General features: G+C 38.4%; 1 protein-coding gene across 1 annotated transcript; it reads left to right on the forward strand.

Annotated features, from left to right (window-relative positions):
• The first annotated feature begins 1,062 nt into the window (after positions 1-1,062).
• On the forward strand, positions 1,063-20,347 carry LOC311301050 (fatty-acid amide hydrolase 1-like). The gene is made up of 15 exons (XM_084425885.1): positions 1,063-1,333; positions 2,021-2,134; positions 9,212-9,352; positions 9,440-9,573; positions 11,105-11,311; positions 12,296-12,336; positions 12,418-12,542; positions 12,634-12,759; positions 13,979-14,076; positions 14,196-14,295; positions 14,427-14,470; positions 14,940-14,979; positions 17,237-17,345; positions 18,491-18,636; positions 19,505-20,347. Exons 1-15 carry the CDS (start codon positions 1,121-1,123, stop codon positions 19,649-19,651), a joined length of 1,785 nt encoding a protein of 594 aa, XP_084282011.1. The 5' UTR covers positions 1,063-1,120; the 3' UTR covers positions 19,652-20,347.
• Positions 20,348-20,620: the final 273 nt, after the last annotated feature.

The following is a 20,620-nucleotide window of genomic DNA, read 5'->3' on the forward strand; positions in this document are numbered from 1 at the left end:
ATACTTAAGATGTAAAAGCCTCTAAGTGCCATCTGAAATTTTCTTCTAGTTTGATTATTTTTATCAAGCTTGTATGTTTATGTTCAGTTATTTCACTTTAATGGCAATGAAAAGGACCTATTAATTGTCATTAAAGTGAAATTACTGAACCTAAATAATACAAGCTTTATAAAAATGCTCATTTTAGAAGAATTTTTTTTCTTTTACGTCTGAAGTCTTCATACATACACATGTATATGAATGTGTGTGTGTGTGTATCTGACCTCAGTGTGTTACTCTACTGTTCACTGTGTGTTTGTGTGTGTGTATATATATATATATATATTACATAGTACATACATATATACACACACACACACTGTGATATTGCCATCCATGAATGAATCAACAGAGATAAACACACGCATACTATTGATTCATTCATGTTTATTCATTGATGGTAATATCACAAGCAAATAAATTACTTTTTCCTTACCAAAAATCAACATCTGTCATTGTTCACAGGTGTGTGTGTGTGCGAGCAACTGACCGACGACTCTGAATTGTGAGCACGAACGACATAAAAACGCAGCGAAAGCGGAAAGAAGAACTAAAAACATTGCAGTCAGTGGAACGGGCTCTTTAAATTTTCGCGCTGATGTGACCGTAATTTAAATGTAGTACCTACTCACATAGTACGCGATTTCGGACGCAGCCCTAAACTACCGATCACCGCTCGCGGAGGCGGTAAACGTCGCCATGGTAACCGAGGCGCGAGGTCGACCGTGGTAAGAGAGACATCAGTGTTTTGCCTAGAATTATGGGTAGTGTAGTATTTCTCCAGAAGATCGCAAATAACAAGGTTGATTTTTATACCTTGTGGCTTTTATAGGAGCAGACACGTTCGTTTCACAACCTCGTAGCTCGTGGTCAATCTAACTTGGATGGTTTAGACATTATGGCTGAAAATCAATATCCTACAGCGAAAATGAATGGGATTTTGCTGGTCTGTTGGAGGGCGGGGCCTGTTTCAATTGAAACGGGTGAAACATAAGTAGGCTAAGGCCGCCTCTGGTTCTTACAGACCTAGAGACAGACTACACACTGTCTCAACAGGTCACAACAACATTGAGCAACAGTTATGGAGAGTTTTAATTTGCAACAACTTACCTCAGATATGAATATTAACTGGACGCCGATGTTTGCAGCCATAGTTTGCGGTACAGGTGCGTTAATTCTCTTCTGGAAATGGAGAAATAACCAGAAGATTCAGAAGAAAATACTAAACGCACAGAAGAGACGTGATGAATCACTTCAACGGGCTGAACAAGCGGTGCAACAATTTAAAATACAGGTAATAAAAATCTAACATGCATCAATTATTAATGAAATATGCATTATGTATAGCGTAAGTGTTTATGAATATGCATGTCATGCATTTAGAAGTCATGGTTCTCACGGCTTTTGAAACTCTGAAATGATCATGTTGTCACTATATTGTGTAAGTTGTCACAGCTGAACCTGCCACTGCTGAATAGAATTTTTTTAGCAAAATTTATGTTACTGTAAAAGTGGAAGCGTGACAAAAATCCATTGTTTTTTCTATGATATAATAATTAATACATTTAAAGCAAATTAAATACAATTAAATTATTTATTAAATTAAGTAATCAATCCATAAATCCATAGAATTTAAATAAATTAATACAATTAAAACTTTCCCCCATCTGACTTTTATGGAGAACAACCCTTAATTTATCTTCACTATATTGTTGACTTTTGACCTAATGTATGTGAGTTTGGTGTTCATCTTAACAGATATTATATTACAAAAAATGCTATGATACTGGAAAACTTTCCCTATATATTTTTGACTAAATGTTTGGAAACCAACACAGAAAACCACCTCTAGAGAATATAAGCATTTGTGTAACTGGATTTTTTCCTCAAGTTAGTGAGATCAAGCCACTGTGACAACTAGCCCCAGTCTCCCCTAGGTGAATATGTAAACATCTGATGTTTGTTTCTTGCATCTTTCCAGAACCCAGACTTTGAGAGCAGTTCAATAGTATCTCTGTCTTTGTCGGAGCTCACCGGGAAACTCGAGGACGGATCCCTGCAGCCGGATGCTGTTCTACATGCTTACATGGAAAAGGTTGTGACTGCGGCCATATTTTACCTGTCGATAACTCTTCATGGGATTTATGAGTTTATTCCCAGCTTCAGAGGTTTACAAATAACTTTTTTTAACTTTTAATACTTTTGCTGTCTTTTCTAGATGCCATTTACTAATAGTTAAAATTTTTACTCGAATTATAAATCTCATTAAATAAGTAAATAAATATGTCTCTTCAAGAAAGAAAAGTTCTAATTTCTAAAAATATAACATTGCAGTTATAGTACATGGAAAATAATTAATTTGAATTGATTTGGTCATAATGTGGGAAATCAATCCAACATTAGGCATTCTGAGTTGATGCATTTAAGAAAAATAGACATGCAGCCCAACATAGTAATAATTAACAGAAAAAAGATAAGAGCGTTTATCCGTCGTGTAAAAAATACTAAACTTTTGCCTGGATCATATGAACAATCTGCCCATACAGGCTATTTTGAACAAATGTGCATAAATCACAGGCTATGAAGACGCTTGTAAATTACAGTCTCTATAAATGAAAAGAACATAGCCTTCTTCAGACTAACAGAGAGTGTGAACACAAACCAGCACGGGACCGTTATAATACCTTATAGAGTGCCGATCTTATATTTCCTGCCTATAAGAGGGTACCGGATTGAGTTGAAATAGTCTGAGCTATTGGACCCGCAGTCCGTCGTGCCTGTTGATTCCCGGCCCGCACCTGCACTGCAAATGACAATGTAAATATTAATCTACCTGTTACATCAAATATTAGCAGTGGCCCGCGTGCAGGACTCTGTCTCTGCTGATTCTGCAGCCAATGAGATTGCTTGCTCAACATTTAAATAGCCTGGTTCAGTGTTCGCTGTAGGCTAGTCTGAACCCCTCCACCTCCCCAGCTCCACCTGCCCAGATCTGCTATGGGATTTGCGTATGTCTGCTTATGCAGCAGCAGCATATCTTACATTCTCATAGCAGCTTGTCTGTGTATCTATTATTAGTAGCAAGTCCATACTTACTGTGCAGCAGCAGCAATATCAGCAGGAGAATCGAGTCCGCCAAGACCAAATACATTAACATTGCCATATTCAGTAACATGCTAAAACTATTCAGAGAGTTTTCATGATTGAAATCATATATCTGCGTGCATATACACTACCGGTCAAAAGTTTTAGATCTGTAAGATTTTTAATGTTTTTAAAAGAAGTATCTTCTGCTCACCAAGGCTGCATTTATTTGATTAAAAATACAAACAAAAACAGTCATATTGTGAAATATTAGTACAATTTAAAACAGCTGTTTTCTACGTGAATATATGTTAAAATGTAATTTATTCCTGTGATCAAAGCTGAATTTTCAGCATCATTACTCCAGTCTTCAGTGTCACATGATCCTTCAGAAATCATTCTAATATGATGATTTGATGCTCAAGAAACTTTTATGATTATTTTCAATGTTGAAAACTTTGATGCTATGATGAATAGAAAGTTCAAAAGAACAGCATTTATCTGAAATGGAAAGCTTTTGTAACAATAAACACTACCCTTCAAAAGTTTGGGGTCAGTAAGAATTTTATTTTTATTTTTGGGGGAAAGAAAAAAAATAAATCAATACTTTTATTCATCAAGGAGGACTTAAACTGATCAAAAGTGACAGTAAAGACATTTATAATGTTAGAAAATATTCTATTTTAAAATAAATGCTGTTCTTTTGAACTTTCTATTCATCAAAGAATTTAGAAAAAAAATTGTACACAACTGTTTTCAACATTGATAATAATAATGAATATTTTTAGAGCATAAAATCAGCATATTAGAATGATTTCTGAAGGATCATGTGACACTGAAGACTGGAGTAATGATGCTGAAAATTCAGCTTTCATCTGTGGAATAGATTGCATTTTAAAATATATTAAAATAGAAAACAGTCATTTTAAATTGTCATAATATTTCACAATATTACTGTTTTTTTTTTATTGTTTTTTATCAAATAAATGCAGCCTTGGTGAGCAGAAGAGACTTCTTTTAAAAACATAAAAAATCTTACCGATCTAAACCTTTTGACCAGTAGTGTATACTTATGTGGTAAAAAAAAAAACACAAAAACAAAGAATATATATATATATATATATATATATATATATATATATATATATATATATATATATATATATATATACAGTGCAATGCATAAGTGAATACACCCATGCTAAAGTTGACTAAAAAGAGGAATAAAAAATCATATTTTGGAAATTGAACTTAATGCCTTAATTTAAAAAATTTGGAAAAATCCAACCTTTAAGGACACCAATTTTCTTTGTGAATGAATAATGTATCGTAAATAAATAAATGTTCTTCCTTAAAATTCATGGTGCATAAGTGAGTACACCCCTATGTTAAATTCCCATAGAGGCAGGCAGATTTTTATTTTTAAGTATTTTTATTTTTAAAAATTTAGGATACTATGCATCCTGATAAAGTTCCCTTGGCCTTTGGAATTAAAATAGCCCCACATCATCACATAGCCTTCACCATACTTAGAGATTGGCATGGGGTACTTTCCATAAGATCATCTCTCAATGCAAATCAAACTAGCTTTTAGGCTAACTGAAATAAAACCATGCCAATCTCTAGGTATGGTGAAGGCTATGTGATGATGTGGGGCTATTTTAATTCCAAAGGCCAAGGGAACTTTATCAGGATGCATAGTATCCTAAAAATTTTTTTTTTTTAAATACTTAAAAATAAAAATCTGCCTGCCTCTATGGGAATTTAACATAGGGGTGTACTCACTTATGCACCATGTATTTTAAGGAAGAACATTTATTTATTTATGATACATTATTCATTCACAAAGAAAATTGGTGTCCTTAAAGGTTGGATTTTTCCAAATTTTTTAAATTAAGGCATTAAGTTCAATTTCCAAAATATGATTTTTTATTCCTCTTTTTAGTCAACTTTAGCATGGGTGTATTCACTTATGCATTGCACTGTATATATATATTAGGGCTGGGAAAAAATTAATCGCGATTAATCGCATCCAAAATAAAAGTTTGTGTTTGCATATTATATGTGTGTGTACTGTGTATAATTATTTTGTATATATAAATACACACATATGCATGTATTTATTTTAGAAATATTTGCATGTATATACTGTATATAAATGTATACATAATTTATATTATATATATAAATATAAATAATTTATATATAAATAAATAAAAATCTTAAATATATACATGCATATGTGTGTATTTATATATACAAAATAATTATACACAGTACACACACATATATTATGCAAACACAAACTTTTATTTTGGATCCGATTAATCGCGATTAATTTTTTCCCAGCCCTAATATATATATATATATATAGAATATATGGAAGCTTGTTTCCACCACAGAATAAAAAATGTATAAAGGTAATGTCACGACACACATGAGGGAGACAGTAGATCCAAGTGCAGTCAGATATTTATTGGGTAATCCGTGAAACGTAATCCAGTCCAGGCAAGTGTCAAATACCATACAAGCAATCTAAACGAGAACGATGAACACAAGGAACAAGCAGGAACAAACCAAGAAGTGTGAGACATAACAAGGACTCCGTAACAAACACTAACACAGACAGGGCATATATACACACAGAACTAACAAGGTGATGGGAACCAGCTGAGTGCAATAATCAGATAATTGACAGAACAGAATGCTGGGAAATGTAGTCTAATGTGAATGACACCGTGAGAACGAGGACCTCTAGTAAACCCCAGGGAAACACAACCAGACACTGTGACAGAACCTCCCCTCTACGGAGCGGCTACCAGACGCTCCATGACAGCAAACAAGACAATACAAGTGGAGTCCAAGAGGAAGGTGGAACGTGAAAAATCCGAGGGAGGGATGGGAGGGCCAGGACCATGCAGGGGAACAGGAACAGGGGGTGACGGCTTAGCCGGCGGCCAGGACGAAGCAGACAGCTCATCGGGCGGCCCAGGCGAAGCAGACGACCACTCGGGCGGCCACGGCGGTGAAGACCATTCGGGCGGCCACGGCGGTGAAGACCCCTCGGGCGGCCACGGCGGTGAAGACCCCTCGGGCGGCCACGGCGGTGAAGACCCCTCGGGCGGCCAGGGCGGTGAAGACCCCTCGGGCGGCCAGGGCGGAGACTTTCCCTCGGGCGGCCAGGGCGGAGACTTTCCCTCGGGCGGCCAGGGCGGAGACTTTCCCTCGGGCGGCCAGGGCGGAGACTTTCCCTCGGGCGGCCAGGGCGGAGACCTTCCCTCGGGCGGCCAGGGCGGAGACCTTCCCTCGGGCGGCCAGGGCGGAGAACTTCCCTCGGGCGGCCAGGGCGGAGACTTTCCCTCGGGCGGCCACGGCGGAGAACTTCCCTCGGGCGGCCACGGCGGAGAACTTCCCTCGGGCGGCCACGGCGGAGAACTTCCCTCGGGCGGCCAGGGCGGAGAACTTCCCTCGGGCGGCCAGGGCGGAGACGACCCCTCGGGCGGCCAGGGCACCGGAACAGACACCACCGGCTCAGGAACAGACACCACCGGCTCAGGCACTGGAACTGGCACCACCGACTCAGGCACTGGAACTGGCACCACCGACTCAGGCACTGGAACTGGCACCACCGACTCAGGCACTGGAACTGGCACCACCGACTCAGGCACTGGAACTGGCACCACCGGAACTGGCACTGGAACTGGCACCAACGGCTCAGGCACTGGAACTGGCACTGGAACTGGCACCACCGGAACTGGCACTGGAACTGGCACCACCGGCTCCGACACTGGAATTGGCACCACCGGCTCAGGCACTGGAACTGGCACCACCGGCTCAGGCACTGGAACTGGCACCACCGGCTCAGGCACTGGAACCACCGGCTCAGGCACTGGAACTGGCACCACTGGAACTGGCACCACCGGAACTGGCACTACCGGAACTGGCACCAACGGCTCAGGCACTGGAACTGGCACCACCGGCTCAGGCTCAGGAACAGACACCACCGGCTCAGGAACAGACACAGGCTTGAAGGCGGCCATCTTGTCAGGGGACACAGGCTCGGCAGGCGTGACGTGAACAGGCTTGGCGGCGGCCATCTTGAACCTCCTCAGAGCATGTAACACCGTCAATGAGTAGAAAAGAAAGACTACCTTCTTGACCGTGGCAGGAGAGATAACGGGTAGTTCTGGGATGGTCTCTGGGATAACAGCGGACTGCACTGGGACGGCTTCTGAAACAACCGCATGCTGTACAGGGACGGCCTCCAAAACGACCGCACGCTGCACAGGGACGGCCTCTGAAATGACTGCATGCTGCACAGGGACGGCCTCCAAAATGACCGCACGCTGCACAGGGACGGCCTCTGAAATGACCGCATGCTGCACAGGGACGACCACCGGGGCGTTGGGGAGATAAGAGGCCCTTCTCCTCCTCCTTCGTCCTTGATGGCGAGGTGCAGCCTCAGTACTAGACGAGACCAGCGGCGAGGACTTTGAACTGGACAGGACCAGCGGTGAGGACCTTGAGCTGGACGAAACCAGCAGTGAGGATCTTGTGCTGGGCGGAACCAGCGGCGAGGATCTTGTACTAGACCAGTCCGGCGGCTCCGGATCAGAAGAATGGCAAGGCGGAGGACGGTGTTGTGGAATTTGTCGACCACCTCCTCCCCTGCAACCTCCCCGAGTTCCGGAGAACTTCGCCAGACGAGTCCCCAGAAACGACTCACCATTTCTGATGGACGAGTTCGCTGAAGCCTTAGCCGCTGCTGCTTCCTCAGTCTGCTGGGCCCATAAGGCAAAACATTGAAAAATGTTTAGTCGAGGCGCTTCCTCCCCGACCTGCGAACCCCCTCTCTGTGGTCCCCTTCCTTCCCCATACACAGGAGAAGGGTTACGGAATCCCGAACTGCTGGATCTATTCATTGTGACGGAGTCCTTCTGTCACGACACACATGAGGGAGACAGTAGATCCAAGTGCAGTCAGATATTTATTGGGTAATCCGTGAAACGTAATCCAGTCCAGGCAAGTGTCAAATACCATACAAGCAATCTAAACGAGAACGATGAACACAAGGAACAAGCAGGAACAAACCAAGAAGTGTGAGACATAACAAGGACTCCGTAACAAACACTAACACAGACAGGGCATATATACACACAGAACTAACAAGGTGATGGGAACCAGCTGAGTGCAATAATCAGATAATTGACAGAACAGAATGCTGGGAAATGTAGTCTAATGTGAATGACACCGTGAGAACGAGGACCTCTAGTAAACCCCAGGGAAACACAACCAGACACTGTGACAGGTAATTGCGGCTTTTTATCTCACAATTCTGACGACGACTTTTTTTTCACAATTGCGTGATATAGTCGCAATTATGAGTTATAAAGTCAGAATTGTGAGAATGTAGCAAGATTGTAGGCATCAACTTCCCCTCTCTCTCCCACATCTACTCCAACAGAGTGGCAAAGAAGGCCCAATCTATTGCAGCTGGCCCTAGCCATCCCTTGTCCTGCCAGTTTAAGCTATGCTTCCCTCAGGCCGTTGGAACTCCATGCCCAGATTCAGGTCCAAAAGACTCAGAAACTCTTACCCGACTTCTGTTTCGATTTTAAACAATTTGCCAGAACTGTTTTAAATGTATTTCTTTACTATTGTGTTTCAGAGACTGTGGGTATTTTATGCTTTACTGTATTGCTGTGTGATTTGCGATCACACTTTTGCATGTGCGAGTTTATAGCTCACAATTTTGAGAAAAGATGTCAGAATTGCGAGATGTAAACTAGCAATTGGGAGATAAAAAGTTGCAATTATCTTTTATATATATATATATATATATATATATATATATATATATATATATATATATATATATATATATATATATATATAATAATAATAAAAAAAATTATATATATTTTTGTATTATATATTTTTTTTACTTTGGGATGATAGAAAAAAGTGCAGAAAAGCAGCAGAAAAAATAATGCAAACATTAAGCCATTATCAGTGCTTATTGTTGAGGTCTGTTTGAATTAAAACACTTGTTATCACAAACTGAGATGTGTAATGTCACACTTCAAAGGCTCTGGAAGTGAACAAGAATCTGAACTGCAGCACTGAGATCTTAATGGAGTCTGTGGAGCAACTGACAGAAATCAACACTCAGAAGAAAGGTCTTCTGTATGGAGTGCCGATCAGCATCAAGGACAACGTTGGATATAAGGTCAATATAAGAGAACAGAGGATTACGCAGGTGAAGACAGGTGACTTCCTGTTTGTGGTGTACGTAACTTCCTGTTTGCGTGTGCAGGGTCATGATTCTTCATGTGGTGTTGTGGGTAAGTTGGATCAGCCTGCGGACAAGGACAGTGTGGTGGTTACAGTGCTAAAGAAACAGGGCGCCATCCCGTTCATCAAGACCAACATACCACAAGGCCTTCACAGGTGAGTAAACACTGCACATCATTCCTGTGGGGAAAACCTGCTGATATCAGATGATTTGCAGAGCAAGACGAGCCATGGGAATGAATCTTAAGCCAATGAGAGAGTATGAAGAGACCGTGCAGTTAGCAACTCCTTTACTGGAGCTTAGTCAATAAAGTTAAATTGTATTTTTCTGACATTATTAATGGGGCGGGGTGTGCATGTCACAACATTGTCACAATGCAAAAATAAAATAAAATAAAAATAATAATAATGCTCCTAAAGATGAGTTTTTTTTTTTTTTTTCATTCTTTCATTTTTTCTTAATGAAGGTAATGTCTCATTTTTATTTTCATTTTGCAGTGACCTTTCTTCATGAAATTGAACTTTTCACCTCGCAAAGCAATTTATTTGGTACTATTTCAGCCTTTTTTAAAAAAAAAAAAAGCTAGTATGCTGTTTCTAAAAGGACTAGTCTAATATACTAGTACTTCATTTCTCTCCTGCAGACCTCAGTATTCATAACAGAGAATTCACAAAAGAGCTCTTCAAATGACAGGTCTTATTAGCATCTGTTAAAATTATGGTATTATGGCATTATGGGCTGTAATTACATGGGAAATGTGTGATATGTAAGGCTTAACTTATGCTGAACCATGATTTTCAATAAGTTCAAGATAAGTTTAAGCAAAATAAGTAAAAGAGTGGTTTATCTTCAGTCATAAACACCTGGGGCTCCACAATCATTAAACATTTTATGAGAGTTGAAATTAGACAAAAGTCAAGTTTCAGGGGTCAGCTAGAGTAGTACAGAAACTAGAGCAGAAGTGAGAATGTGTCTTCAGTTGTCTCTTGAAGGTTGTGATGGTCTCAGGAAATCAGGTAGAGGCTGAAAGCTTGTTCTACCACAGAGGAACTGAGAGAGTGAAGGTTCTGGAAAGCGATTTTGTACCTTTGTATCCACTGAGATTTTTTCGATTAGTTCAATTGTAGGGATACGATATTATTGCGATACTCCAAGACATAAGGTAAAAGGTTTAAAAAAATGTTTTACTGTTGAATAAAATGCTAAATTTGGTTATACAGTATATTGGGGGTGGAAATGAATAGGCTTGGACTTGGTGCTGATAACCCGATGCACAGGACAATAGTGACACCAGAATACAAATATTCATGATTCTGAAGCTGAAAAAACAGAATTATTTTAGACGAATATGCTTGCACTCTGTCACTGACTAGATATCAAAAATAATACTTTTTTACTGGTAACATACGACATTTGGCATTATCAGGACCCTCACATGATCCTCCATTGCATTATTATACATTATATTCAACATTATATATAGTAGTTTAATGTAGTACTGACACTAAAAAGCTGTAAACTTGAATTTTTTCTCACATAGTAATTTTCATTTTGGGTGAACTATACACAATACTTATTGTCACTATTGTTGCATTTTTGTATTGCGATATATTGTGACACGATATATTGTTACACCCCTATTCAATTGTAACCAACCCAACCCCTTTGTATTTGTATGTACTGTAGTTATGAGTGCAGTAACCCCATTTATGGGCAAACCTTGAACCCCTGCAACCTCAAGAAGACGCCTGGCGGTTCATCTGGAGGAGAGGGAGCTCTGATCGGAGGAGGCGGATCTATCCTGGGCTTTGGCGCTGATATTGCAGGGAGCATTCGTATCCCATCAGCCTTCTGTGGGATTTGTGGATTTAAGCCCACATCGAAGAGGCTAAGGTTCGTATGTGTCTTTGGTCACATTTGTGTGAGGAGACTGTATATGGTGAGGAAAAGTTTCATTTTCCAAAGCAAAGGGTTCACAGCAGTTCTTGCTACAGTAAATGACAACAAAGCTTTTAAAGATTCTGTCAGACAAATAAGTGTTTTATAAAATGCCTTGTGCCACCTCAAGGTAAATTAATGTATGTTGTTGAGATTTTGCTATGTTTAAACAGTAACAGGGTTAACATTTCATGATGTTGAGCCATTACTAGCCTTGTGCTCAAGGTCATGACACTAAAAGGTGTTAATATAAATATAATTTAATGCCCATATTTGCCATATTGTTTACTATAGAAAATCAAGGCAACAGAGTTGATCATTTAAGAGACAAATCTAACAACATTTGAAAAAACATGTTAACACATTTACAGCGTACAGGTGTCACTTCATAGTGATGATGATGTCGTCATAATTTTTTGTGTGTAAATTATGATTAAGAACACATAATCTCATAATCAAGAGTATGATTATGGTCATTAAGGGATAGTTATAATGGCAACAGGGTGGATGCATAACATAGGAAAACAACTTCAAGTATTTTGAATAATGCATTATATCTATTAATATCTAAAAAAAAATCTAAAAAGAAAGAAAAAAAATACTAGAATTTGCTTGCATATGTTTTTTTTCATAATTAAAATGAGCGTATTTACTAATATAAAAAGGGGAATTTGGTAACACAGGGCTAAATGCCTATAATAACATATCTGAAAATAAAAACGTTTATATGTTAATGAGGGACACAAAAGTCACAGTAAATGTGCTCAATTTCTGTAAATATTGTCATAATAGCATTTCTTATTTCTTTCTTTTGATTTTGGATTTACATTTTTTTTGTGAGATTCACCTGTAGCTCTTTTGTTGAGATGTTGTGCATATAATCTACTTGTTTTTTCTTGTTCTTTGATTTGCTTTATTTTTTATATCATCCTTGTTTAGTGGTCAAGAAATCAGTTCTTCTGTCAAAGGCCAGAAGTCAGGTAAGATCAGGTTTATCAAACTGCTGGTCTAGTTTTGAACTGTAAATAAATATAAGACATAATCTATGTGCTGGATTACAGTGTTGTCCTCTATTGGCCCTTTGGCAAGAGACGCCGAGAGCGTGGCTCTGTTTATGCGGGCACTGCTTTGCCAAGACATGTTCACATTGGATCCCACTGTTCCTCCTATACCATTCAACCAAAAGGTCCTGTATAAATATAGCACATCAAATGCTTGTTTATGGGTCAATTATAGGTGAAATACAGAATCTATGATACTTTCCTCTTATGAAACAGGTGTATGAGAGCTCAGAGCCCCTGAGGATTGGTTATTATGAGAACGATGGTTTCCAGCAGCCGTCTCCAAGCATGGCCAGGGCCTTCAGGGAGACTAAAGCCCTGCTGGAGAGAGCGGGTCACACGGTACACAACTACACTACATTAATAGTTCTTATATTAGCCATCGGCAGTTTGTTGGCAAGCAAAGGATATGCCCTTTTCAAACCATTAACACGCAACAAATAGTTATGTATTTGTAAAATACAGATCACCCATTTTTTGCTGGACAAAGACTGTGAGTCTGAATGGCTTTTAAGATCTAAAATAAATAATAATTATGACTAAAATATACATATAGCTATCTTGTGAATTTAAATGTAGTTTTCAAATTCCACATGTAACACCAGTAATTGTATTTTTATGAGAGCAGGAACTATTGTTGTTGTATGAATGTAATAATTAATAACTATGTTCAAATGAGTGTGTTTCTGTATGTATATTTGTTTTTATATCCATTATATCACACACTGTTTGGAGGACAACATTGGGCAGGATGTGAAATATTTTTTTAATTTTAAATAATGGGTTAAAATTAATAGATTTTTTAATAAAGAATAAATGTTAATAAATTCCTTGTACAAGTTAGCTTTTTTTTTTGCTTTTGTTCATCATTTTTTAATTTAGTCATTTTAATTTCTGTTTAAAAATGGGAAGCTGTAACGCAGACTCAGACGAGCTTGGGTTGAGATCCATGTTCCAGATGATTCAGCTGAAGACAGTAGAATCAAACAAACAGTCAAGGGTCAGCAACCAGCCAAGGACAGGACAGTCAGCTAACCATCAGGAACAGAGAGTGACAGCAAACAGAGGAAGGTCAACAAGCAGTCATAAACAGATTAACAGTCCGCGTGTCACAACACAGAAATGATAAACTGGGAAAATAAATGCTCAGAAATGTCCACAAATCCAAATGTCCAAGGCAAAACAAGACTTTGCACAGATAATAGAAATTAATAAAACAAAAAAACATTGCTAATTGAAGCAATAATCGTCAGATTATTTTATTATCAAAATAGACTGTAAAAAAAATATGGACGTAGTGTTCATGGCGTCACCCGTAGGTTTCTGAAGAGCATTTTTGATGCCCAAAGTGGATAACCGAAAAATGGACAAAGAGGCGGATTATCTGAGGTGACGTGACGCTAACAGACAGCAGACAAACGGCTAGTAGTGACAACAGCGGCAATCCACCTGTCACTCAAGTGGCCACGCCCTTAATTATGCAGAACTTAAAGGCTTAATATAATTTAAATGGATTAGTTCTTAAGAAATTCCAAATTTGAGTGTGTTGTTCACATTTCAGCTGGTTCCTTTCCCACCTCTACGGCTCTACGAAGTCTTCTTTGAGTTTGTTTTTAAAGGGGTCATGGCTGATGGAGGCAGAACGTTCTACAGTCATCTGTACGTCTGGTATCAGCACATTCACACGTCACTATTCCAGTGTTTCTGGCCTCATTAAAGACGCTGTAGATTCATAGTAATCACACATTATGTTTGTATTCATATGTGTGTGATTTCAGGAAGTCAGGCCCCATTGATCCGTGTATCCGGGATCAGGCCGCCCTGTTGCGGATCCCAGGCTTCATAAAGAAGTTACTCTCTGTTGTTCTGAAGCCTGTTGTGAGTTTGTAAATGTTGTTTCTGTTTCTCATTTGCATCTACTGTAATTAAGCAATCTGTTTTACTCAAGCTAATATGTTTTATAACTCTATATGTATAATAACTCTTTATGTTTGGATTACTTTCTCCAGTATCCGCGGTTGTCTGCAAGCCTGAAAACAAGTGTTGGAGTTGGGTAAGCTACAGACATTTTTTGTTAATATTAATTTGCATAATGAATATAATTATGCTGATAAATCTTGTGTTCTTGAGTGTAATTTAAGTTACGATTAAACAGTAAAGACAGTAAAGACCTCTACATTATTACAAACTGTGAATTTTTGAACTTTCTATGCATTAAAGAATCCTGACAAAAATCTACCATGTTTTCTACAATAATCTGAAATGTTTTCAACATTGATAATAATCATAAATGTTTCTTGAGCATCAAATCATCATATTAGAATGATTTCTGAAGGATCATGTGACACTGAAGACTGGAGTAATGATGCTGAAAATTCAGCTTTGATCACAGGAATAAATTACATTTTAACATATATTCACGTAGAAAACAGCTGTTTTAAATTGTAATAATATTTCACAATAGAACTGAGCAGAATTGAAATGATACCATTCCTTTAATAGCTTTTTTTTTCTCTTGCAAGGTCTATAGCAGAATTATGGAGACATCATGTAAATGTTGAGGTAGAATTTTATTATTTTGATTTTATTAATATTACGTGGTCTTTCATCAACACCACTGAGATTGTAGAGATGATTATCACAGTGTAATAGAAGCCTATTACTGAATTATCACATTGTTTGTTCATTTTCATTCCTGGAATCATTTATAATCCCTGCTAGGAAACATTTAAATGCCATCCTGAAAAAAAAAAAAAAGATTATTATGTGTCCTCATTTCATTTTGGGAAAAGAAGACTTTTAAGAGTAATACAATATTGTGTTACTCCCTAAAAAAGTGACTAAATGCATTAATTAGTCACTTTTTATAGACAGTAATGTTTACGTAACATAACACATTACTGTCTATAAAAAGTAACTAATTATGACCGCCGCTAGCATAGCTAGCGAAAGCGGTCATATAGGGATTGTCAAAGTTTTTTTTTTTTTTTTTTTTCGTCAATCTACTGAATTTTCCGTCAACGATACCAGGGACACCGAAACACCGGGGAACATGAAATTTGGTGAGCATGTAGCCCCACTAGACTTTTACGGAAAAATTTCGTTTGGTCCCTGGGGGCCACTCCCCCCCCGCGCTGGGCCCCCCCAAACCCAAAAAATGAAGTTTTTCCTAAATAACTACCTGAACCGTGGCACCGAGGATGAAGAAATTTTTATGGTATGTTGGTCTTAAGGGCCCACATCAACCTAGCCCATAATCACTCATTTGTGATTTGCGCCCCTCCCATAAAAAATGAAAATGCAATATTATTCTGCTTTAATCGCCCCTATCTTCAGTGGAGATGTTCAGAACTGCACCATATTTCATGTGTATGATTAACTTGACATCCTCTGGGGGTATGCTAAGTTTTGTAGAATTTCATCCATGGGGGGGGTATAAAATAAATTCATTTATGTGCACATTTAGTGACTGTACACTCATCGGCCTGTAGATGGTGCTGTTGAGCGAAGGGTTGCTGGTTTAGGATGATACTGTCACACACACACATGCAGGAATACAAACAAACGCAAGCATGCACACACACTGACATCCACACGCACAGACACACACCCATACACACACATACAAATCCACATGCACAGACACACACACACAAACACACATGCGCACACACAAACACACACACATACACACACACACAGACAGACATGCACATACTACTACTTTTTTTAGGTATATACATAAACACGCAATACAGCCAAATTGCTCCACGTCATTTATTTTTGTGGAAAGCCCGTGCAGGCCTGAGCGGCGGTCATATTTTGTACCGCTATGCGGTACATCTAGTTAATGCAATTAGTCACTTTTTTTAGGGAGTAACAAAATATTACACCTGGGCTGGGTTTGCTTCTTTGTTTTTTTATAAATAAATAAAAATTATTTAAAAAATGAAAAAAAATCTATTCTTGGCAAATGTAAAAGACCTTTCCCACCAAAAGTGAATAAGCCTCAGGCTGAAGGAAATGCAAATTCACGTCTGTACAGCAACTCAAACAAACCTTTCAGCTGTGCTGCGATTCTGGACCCGGAAGAAGAAGAAAGTTCAACTCTTACTTCAGCATTAAAAACAAAAAAGAAACGCATGTGATGTTTATGACGGAATACCACAATATTTAAAGGTGTTTAGCAGTGATATTTCTATTTACAGCGAAGTAAGCTAATTGCCTGCACAGTGCACAGAATATGATGCCATTATAATATAACAATATAATATGTAATGATAAAGTTTACAATGGCTTCATAAATTAATTAAAAACATAAAAAAGCAAAACACCTGATGCACATTTCTTTGTTCTTCATTTTCTAGAAGTAGAGTTTAAGAACCTTGCTGTATTTTTGTGTAATTAATTAAGAGAAAATACACCGCCATCTTACTCCGACGAAAGTGACTTGAACGCACATACCGTCGTAAACACGACTTCCCATCTCATAAATACGAACTTCCCAGGAGGACTTGAACGCACCATAATCCCAGGGACAGGAGAGCTGTCAGTCAATACATGGGAAAACAAAGAAACCTGTTACTTATTTGAAAAAGTAACTTAGATATTTTGTTGTAAAATTAAAAGTAATTCGTTACTTGAAAAAAGTAATCCGATTACATAACTCGCGTTACTTGTAATTCGTTACCCCCAACATTGACAGTGCCTCCCTGCAGATGAGCAAATTCATTTTCCTGGCACATGCTGTGTATAAAAGTGATTCTTATTCTGACATGATTGTATGTATTTTGAGGTTTTTCGTTTTTCTCATCTGTAGGAATACATTGATGAGGTGATAGCAGAGTGGAGGAGACTGAATGTGGACGTTTTGTTGTGCCCTATGCTTGGACCAGCCTTCAATTTACATTACAGCGGCCGTATCACCAGTACTTACCTCACATTTACATTACTATTACATTATCTTTGTGCCTGTAAACCTGGGGTCGGCAACCTTTTTGTCATGAAGTGAAATTTAATTTGTGTTGTTAATCACTGTGCCACATCCCATGTCTCATTGCTTTTAGTTTTCAATTCCCTTATTATTGCTAGTTAATTTAATTGTGACTAGCAAAAGTGTTTCCTGTTTCATGATTTACTTAAAGTCAGCCTGAAACAAGTTTTGATAGACTTTTCTTCCCTATTGTGTCGTATACCCGAGTGAAACGGCTTCTGGAACAAGAACAAATGTGGGCGGGGCTTGATTTTTTCCGTGAGGAATTGATTGGATGGTTGTGGTTTGCTATTGGTGGATCTCATGTGAGTGACAGGTTGCCCCGCCCTCATCCTCAGAGAGGAGAAGAGATCCTGCAAGAGGAAGGGAAAGTTATTTTGGTTAAAGTCCCCCTGTAGTCAGTAATTGTATCCCTTAAAACTCATCTTTGATCACCAAAATTACATATTTAAAGTTTTATTCCTTGAAAAAAAATTCTTCATGTCTTAAAATAGCTTGACTCAGTAAGTCAGAGTGAGTGAAGGCGGGGTCATTTGCATATTCATAGAACAGCGTATCTGTTCTATGAATATGCAAATGACCCGCCTCCACTCACTCACACCAGCTCAGAGATCCACTCGTTGACCTGATTGGTTACAAGGTAGTTTGTGATGTCAGAAACACCAGTGATTTCAAGCCGTGTTTTTGAGGCTGTCTTTGGTTCACTGCAGTTTTAAGGAGAAAATACTCAGCAATGGTGTTGACTTATGAATGTGCACATGGCTGGTCTTAAAGCATATTAAAAACACCACATAGACACATAAACAACATTAAAAGCTTGATTTTCACCTAATTATGTGCACAGATATATCATTTATAACAAATACTGCAATATTCCATTAGAAATAAGAATGGTCAATTTTGATTTCATGGTGACTTTAACAAAAAGGCTGATGTAGATTGTGATCCAATGTCTGTTTGATATTATGCAGTAGGTGTCTGCGGTTTAAAGTTACTTATTAACTCGACAGTCATGATTTCAGCATTACATAAGGCCTTCAACAGTCACCTAGATGCAGTAATTTTTCTCCACTCCTGAAGGTGCTCTCAGCTACACATCCCTGTACAACCTGCTGAACTTCCCAGCCGGGACCGTGACCGTGTCTACAGTGACGGAAGAGGACGAGGCACAGCTCAGTCAGTATACGGGTGTCTATGGAGACGTGTGGGACAAACTCTTCGTTGAGGTAGGTTTTCACAGTGCAAGACCACTGAAGTTAAGTTGCATTAAATCCATAGGCTGTTTTTGTCAACCTTAAAGTGTTGATAAATTGTGAGTTGTATGCCTGACAACCACAAGGCGGCAGTATAGTCACGATTACAAATACAGAATCAGGACTGGGATCAGTACTTTTATAAAACAGACATGTGATATATGTAAAGCTCTACTTAACTCCAGTAACCAATAGGAAAGCCATATATGGGACTATTTGGACTGTGTACATTTTGCCCTTATATGGAGAATTTATTTTTTATGTCTAATTTCAATACAGAAAATAAGCCCATTTTTAAAAAACTATTACCCCCAGTATTCCCAGTATTCCAAATATATGTTGAGAGAGTGTTTTTTTGTTTTTCTTACTAACTCTTATACACTCCATTATTTCAACCTTGTCACAGTATGTTTGGGATTCATTTAATTTGAATAAGTTAATTTGATAACTCTGGTAGTTTTACGTTAGTTTTGGTATGCTTTGAAATATATCACACATTATAACATGGGGAAATAATATTAATAATTAATTTAAAATGTTTGCAGGTTGAATGGACAATGTAGGAACGACCTTAGTGAACAAATGTAATTGCACAGACCACATTATTTATTGTCAACAATAATTTGTGTCCAGGCAGGGGGGAAGCAATAATTAGGTAGATTGTTTTACTTTAATTGGCTGCTATTTTAATAAATAACAAAAAAAAGTTAAGCAAAATTAAAAGTTTAGCATTTTTGCATTTGCATTACTTTTGCATTACAAAGTCAAACCCATCGTATAATATCAGTAATATGTCATGGGATGCAAATGTGTGTGTGTGTGTGTGTGTGTGTGTTTTCAGGCAGTGAAGGATGGTGTAGGTCTCCCTGTGTCAGTTCAGTGTGTATCTCTGCCGTGGCAGGATGAAATGTGTCTGCGCTTTATGAGAGAGGTGGAACGGCTCACAGCCAAAAACTCACCAAAACTCACCAGGAAACACGATGACTGAAATTCAGCTGTGTGTGTTTCTGAGCTGCAAACGGTTCAGTCGTAGGCGAGTTATGAACGGGCCGGCGCAGAATCTGTGACCACAGAAACATCCACAGAATTTGATCATTGTCCATCAGGTGTTTGGGTGTCTACAAGAAGACTGTAGTATGATGTATTTCATTAATGTTTACATCTGATCGTTCTTGAGATTGTGTGTTGAGTTAATCTTTATTTTTGATGTTTAAATCAAATTAACATGTAAAAATGACTAAAAGACATTAATAGGTTGATTTGTTTGTCCAACCAGTGGCAGACAACGAGAAACTATTTGAAATTGGGCTTAATTCTTTGCAATAACTTTTGGTGAAGATAGTGGCACTAAAATTACACACTTCACCTTTAATAAACAAATAACTTTCAATCATTCTTCACTGTTTAAATGAAGCGTGAATATTTGCAGTCAGTATAGAAGCAATGCAGCTTCATGAAGCCTGAATGAGGATTTGAATGCATCTCTTCATATCTGTATCATTTTGTATAATTGAATGCCTTACAAATTCATTAAACTAAAATGAATCAGTACATCACAGGTTCACTGAAAGCGTGTTCCTTGCTTGTCTGTCGGTATGAGATGAGCACTGCTCGTTTTCTCTGCCCTGAATGATGACTTTGGTTGGAAAGGCTTTAACTGGACTTAATGACACATGACACCATCAGCTCCAGTGTAATGTAAATATTTGTCTGTCCTTGGTTTTGCGCACATTTTACATTCTTCATTTGCATTAGTCATCAAGGATGGGAACTCGTCCTTTTCTCATTATATTGTTGTCTTTCCGGGTCCACTGCTGTAATGAACCCTAACTCTAATTCTGACCTGGATAAAGAAATGTATTCAAAAAAACATTGATTTAATAATGTAACATGGAGACATACGATACGCTACTTTTGGGATCAGTAAGGTTACATTTTTTTTAAAAGAATACTTTTA

The sequence above is a fragment of the Rutilus rutilus genome (assembly GCF_951802725.1).
Source record: "Rutilus rutilus genome assembly, chromosome: 12".
NCBI classification, from domain to species: Eukaryota; Metazoa; Chordata; class Actinopteri; order Cypriniformes; family Leuciscidae; genus Rutilus; species Rutilus rutilus.